Raw genomic sequence first — 6,000 nt, forward strand, 5'->3', positions numbered from 1 at the left:
CAGAAATCTCCTCTCTATTGCAAAGCTGGGGGTCTGTGGCTTCCCCTGGGCCTTCCCCAGCATCACTGTGACCTCTCTGTTACCCAAAGACACTCACCCATAAGGCCATCTGGCACGGGCCAAGCACATCAACGATGGCCAAGCCTTGGAGGCCAAGGCCACTTCCTTCCACTGGGTCTCCCTGCAGGCCAGTACTGGTGTTGGTAGAAAAGTGATAGGTGTATCTGCTGCCCGCAGGGAGGTGGGGATCAGCTGACCCTGGAGAGCAGACAGAGGGCACAGTGTCACCTTGACAACCCATCACCCTCTGGGACCCAACTGCACGGAGACTATTTGGACATCCTGTTCCCACCTCCCTCCCTCCATCTGGGCCATGAGCTGCCTGCTCCTGGTGCAGGGGAAGGCTGGGGGGCTACACACTCCTATAAGGGTCAAGAAGAAAATTACAATATTAACAGTTAGTGCTTAGTAAACGTCAACTGGTGTTCTCAGATGCTAAGACCCCCTTCTAAGAGCTTTATATGTCATCTTTGGCCTCTACCCACTTGATGGGACACCCAGTTGCCATAACCAAAACTATCTCTAGACACTGCAAAATATCCCTGAGAGGTACCATCATCCTGGTTCAGAACTAATGATCTACACTTACGTGAACCCATTTAGGCCTCTTACCCAACTTTGAGGTGGGTGCTCTTAGTTTCCCCATTTTATAGAGGTAGAAACGGAGGCCCAGAGAGGCTAACTAACTCACCCAAGGTCACACAGCTGGGATGCCAACCTTGGAAGTCTGACTCCTCACCTTGAGGACTATAGCATGTGCGAGGAAGGTGTTGCCCTGATCCCTTATGGGGGCAGAACTGTCAAGCTGACGGGACTCAGGGGCACTGAGGTGGCGGAAAGGGCTGATTTAGGGAGTAGACAGCTCTGTACTTTTCTAACCCTCTATTTAGGCCAGGGGACAGATTGCAAAACTGTGACACCCCACCCTTCTCTGGGGCTTGCAAGTGAATTAACATGTTCATGTGCTCAAACAAAGCCATGCCTTTCACTCCCAGGATGCTTCTCTCCCTCCAAAGAATTTGCCCTGAGGTTCTTTCATCTACTCCACCTCAAAATGCAAATAGAATCACCTAGCACAAATGTTTATTCCACCTGGGGACCACAAGGTATGAGGCCAAAGCCCATGGGCGCTTTACCTTGGGTGTGTTGTTTGCTTCTCTAACTGCTGATGACCAGATGGCTTTTCCAGAACTGGCCTAGCTCCGCCCAACCAGCCTCCCCTGGGAACGGGGACATGCCCTCCGAGGCTGTCCTGAATCACACCCAGCAGCTGGTCAGCCTTGTTCCCACAACCACCCCCACCCCATCCTGTCTCCTGGTCACCAGAGGTGTGATAAGGTCTCCTGGGAGACTTACTCACCTGTGCACGCCATCATGCAGGAGGCCGCCTGTCTCACCAGCGAATCTGGAATTTCTGAAATCACAGATCAGATGGAACGAGAGCAAGGCCAGAGGGAGGAGAGCCCCAACCCATGGGCTACTGACCTACTTGTGAATGGGACGGTTAAGGGTTCAAGGGGATAAGAGAGAACGCCAGCTCTCCTGTCTCCCATAGGGCTGGGAGTGACCTCCCCAGCCCTTACCCAACCTGCTCTTCCCCATCTTGCTTGCCCACACCACTGTCCTGATTGCTTAAGCTGGTGACCTGGGAGTCATCTGTACTTCTACTCCTTTCCCTTATTGCCACCCCAAATCCAGTACATCAGCACGCTCTGCCAATTCCATTGACAAATGCAGGTCTCCCTCCCTCCCTCCATCTCTCCATCCCTCCCTCCTCCCCTCCCTCCCTCCATCTCTCCATCTTTCCCTCCCCTCCCCTCCCCCCCATCTCTCTCTCCATCTCTTCATCCCTGCCTCCCTCCTCTCCTCCCTCCCTCCTTCTGTGTGTCTCCATCTCCCTGGCCATCACTCTAGACAAAGCCACACCTTCTCTTGCCTAGATGATGGAAGTAGCCTCCTAACTATTCCCCCATGTCCACAATTCATCGTCCACAGCTAGAGTCATCTTAAAAACCTAAACCTGATCCCATCACTCCTGGTTTAATAGCTCCTCAGTCTCCTGCCCACCACTCCCGAGCCACATGCACTCATAAGGACATCCCGACCACGAGAGCTGGCCTTACTCTGCCCTCTGGCCACATCTCATCCTGCCCTCACCCTCCAGCCACACTGGCTCTTCTTCAGCTCAAGGCCTCTGCACATGCTGTTCCCTCCTGCCCGAACACTCTTCCTTCTGCTCTTCACACCCCCGGCTCCTTCAGGTCTCGCCCCAGTAGGGCCCTCCCTGACCACTACGAACCAACAAAGCCAGACCAAGGGGCTGCAGCAGTGAATGCTGGACCCTAGCGCTGCTCCCTGGTGGGTCTCAGGACACCTCATCCCCACCCCCACCACTCCTCAGCTGCAGAAGACAACCACAGCATGAACAGCCTGGGCTCCTGACCTCCTTAGACCTCCTTAGCCCCTACCTCGGGCCACTGAGGTCCCTCTGCAGGGAACCTCCCAGCCCCCCTCCCCAGCAGCTCTCCCTCCGCCCATCCCAGCCTGAGGCCTTCCCACTTCCACCTTCTGTCATTCTCATTTATCCTTCCTTTCAGCCACTTGCCTGCATATTTCTGGCCATAATTGGCCCTCCTGGGACAGCCTCAGCCAGGTAGCCATCCATCTGCAGCCATTTTCATACAACAGCTTTTCAGTAATACCATTTCTATCCTCAAAACCACCCCACCAGGGGGGCCTGGGTGGCTCAGTCGTTAAGTCGTTAAGTCGACCTGCCTTTGGCTCAGGTCAGGATCCCAGGTTCCTGGGATCGAGCCCCGAATCAGGCTCCCTGCTCCGTGGGAAACCTGTTTCTTCCTCTCTCACTCCCCCTGCTTGTGTTCCCTCTCTTGCTGTGTCTCTCTCTGTCAAGTAAATAAATAAAATCTTTTTTTTTTAAAGATTTATTTATTTATTTGAGAGAGTGAGAATGAGAGAGAGTACATGAGAGGGGGGAGGGTCAGAGGGAGAAGCAGACTCCCTGCCGAGCAGGGAGCCCGATGCGGGACTCGATCCAGGGACTCCAGGATCATGACCTGAGCCGAAGGCAGTTGCTTAACCAACTGAGCCACCCAGGCGCCCCTAAATAAATAAAATCTTAAAAAAAAAAAAAACCACCCCACTGTGCCCCAAATGCTAACCATTACCCATGCCAGCCTGTTTAATCCCTTGAAAGACAAAGCACTTCCCCCAAACAGGGGAAAGTGCATATTACACCATTTTGTATAGACCCTTTGCAACAAAAGAACATGGTAGGATGTTCCCACCTCCCAAATGTTGTGTCTCATCTAACAAAATGCTCTTTGCATTCAAGTAGAGTATCGATGGATAAAACTACATTTCAAAGACATTTAACTCAATGCATTTTCCCTCCCAATTTTCCTCCAACTCTTTGACAATATGTACTCTGGGCACCAAATTAAACCTGTTTATGTATAATCATTAATTTATGCATAATAATTAAACTCCAGATTGGGCACAGATCCAGCATTCTGCTTGCTTGCTCATCCAACAACCTGCTTTACCCACCAGCTACTCTGCAAAGCAGCCGAGCCCACAAGCCCCCATCCACCATGAGCTCCAGAAACGAGATGCGTGCAAAGAACATTAGTGCTCAAACTGAGTCTTATTCCCTTCCACTTCTCAAGCACTTAAAAAAATATTTAAATTAAAAATAAGTTTCAAAATGATTCAATAATCATACTCAAAAGATCAACAAAGGGGGGGGGGACATGGAGTCTTGGGAGGTAAGAAATCTTCCCATAGGATCCTATTCATTTCTAGGGAGAGATCTGAAAGGGACTGAAATTGAGGTTATCTCTACAGCCTAGAAATGAAATCAGGACTCATTTCAGCTTTCTCAGATGTCAGTTCTGGTCCCTGTTGATTCATTTATCCAGCACAGATTTACTGAGTACTTAACTGTGCACCAGGCAAATAAGTGCTAAAAATGTAGCCAAAAAACCCAAAAAACGAAAAACAGCTGTAATCTGACCTGCACCATCCAGGGCAATAGACAGATGCCAGCCACGTGTGGCTATTGGGCATCTGAAATGTGGCTGGTGTTATGGAGGAGCTTTTCATTTTGTAATTTGTTAACATAATTTTTTTGTTATTCATTTAATTTTAAATTAAAAACCGATACTAAAGTCAGCCACTGGAAAACTTAAGTACGTTTAGAACAACTTAGTATACAAAATTCCTTTTTCAACTCTAAATCTTAGGAAATCGAAACACACATTAAGTATTTGCAATGAAAATTTAGTATCCAAACTGAAATATGGGGGCACACGGCTGGCTCACTTGGTAGCGTGCGCGACTCCCGCTCTCGGGGTTGTAAGTTCGAGCCCCACATTGGGTGTAGAGATGACTTAAAAATAAAATCTTAAAAAAATTGAAATACACTCCCAGTATAAAATACACACTGGATCTCAGAGAACGGAAAATAAATCTCATTAATACCTTTTTACATTGATTACATTTTCTAATGAGATTTTGGCTATACTGGGTCCAGTAAAATATATTCTTAAAATTAATGTCACCCGTTCCTTTTTAACATTTTTTAAACATGGCTGCTAGAAACTTTCAAATTACACATTGGCCCCCATTCTGTTTTATTGGATAGAGCTGCCCTAGACCCTTCTGCAGTAAACAGACAACACATAAAAGCTCATTTCACCCAGTTACCCTGCATCAGAGAGCTACTTAGTATCTTCAAGCTCACCACCTCATATACCCCAGCAGACAGCTAAGCATCCCCGCACACGGGCTCAAGAGTCCAAGGTCAGCATTTCATCACTCGGGGTTACAGATCTGGTCTCAGGTTTCAGAGGATGTTGGTGGAAGACAGGAGCAAGAAATGAGGGATCCACCCGTAAGCTCGCTCTCCTTTTCCCCATGAAAGGCCAAACCAAGGGAGGCAGAGGAACAGGTGAACAGGCATCTAGCTGCTAAAATACTGTCCCAGGTGGATGAGCTGCTGGCCCAGCTCCGCCCCAGAGAGAACCAGCACCACGCCAGCTTTACTTACTCCCCGAAGTCACTGCCACCAGGGCCCAGAGCAGGAGCAGACCGAGGAGCCCCATGGGCACCAGCATCGCCACCAGCCCAAGGGAGCCCCACACCATCAGCCTCTCTGATGGCACAGAGCACCCTGAAAGGAATTTTCTTTCCCAAAGAGGCAGGCTCAGCCTGGATCAACTCTCCCATCCCAGGGCTGATGGGGAGGGGGAGGAGGGGGCTTCCAGAGCAAAGATCCAGCCAATCAGAAGCGTCTGATAAAGTTCTTAGCACTCTACCCAGGAGGAGGAGTGGGGGGGCTTCTGACCAATGAGGGGGAACATCCCTTTTCAGTATAGAGGAAAGAAAGGTTTGCCTCTTCAAGCCTTGTAAATGGAGCTCTCGGGGCAGAAGGCAAACATGGCCATGGTTTGATTTCTTTTTCTTTTAACGGGGTCTAATCAAATTTACCATTTTATCCATTTTTAAATGGTACTTTGGTGGCACTGAGTGCATTCACAATGTCGTGAAACCATCATCACCGTTAGGTCGGGCTTGTCTGTCCCACTGCTCTGGGTAGGCAAAGCCAGGCCTTAGCCATGGCTTGTCACCAAACAGGACAGCTGCAGGGTCTCTCAGAGCTCAGGCCCAAGGCCTCCCTCCTTGACACATTAGGACCAGCAGTTAAGAAGAGGGGGGAGGGGCGCCTGGGTGGCTCAGTCGTTAAGCGTCTGCCTTCGGGTCAGGTCATGATCCCAGGGTCCTGGGATGGAGCCCCGCATCGGGCTCCTTGCTCAGCAGGAAGCCTGCTTCTCCCTCTCCCTCTGCTGCTCCCCCTGCTTCTGCTCTCTCTCTGCTAGATAAATAAAATCTTAAAAGGGTGCCTGGGTGGCTCAGATGGTT

At 50.0% G+C, this 6,000-nt stretch overlaps 1 protein-coding gene across 1 annotated transcript in view; it reads right to left on the minus strand.

Annotated features, from left to right (window-relative positions):
- LOC110587774 overlaps window positions 1-5,195 on the minus strand; it is a 134,370-nt gene extending 129,175 nt beyond the window's left edge. The window contains exons 1-3 of the mRNA XM_044915264.1: window positions 5,129-5,195; window positions 1,421-1,474; window positions 98-258 (exon numbers count right to left, since the gene is read on the minus strand). Of these exons, the coding sequence (XP_044771199.1) occupies window positions 98-258; window positions 1,421-1,474; window positions 5,129-5,195 (282 nt within the window). The remainder of the gene's footprint in view (window positions 1-97; window positions 259-1,420; window positions 1,475-5,128) is intronic.
- Between the last annotated feature and the right edge of the window lie 805 nt (window positions 5,196-6,000).

The sequence above is a fragment of the Neomonachus schauinslandi genome, chromosome 5, assembly GCF_002201575.2.
Source record: "Neomonachus schauinslandi chromosome 5, ASM220157v2, whole genome shotgun sequence".
NCBI classification, from domain to species: domain Eukaryota; kingdom Metazoa; phylum Chordata; class Mammalia; order Carnivora; family Phocidae; genus Neomonachus; species Neomonachus schauinslandi.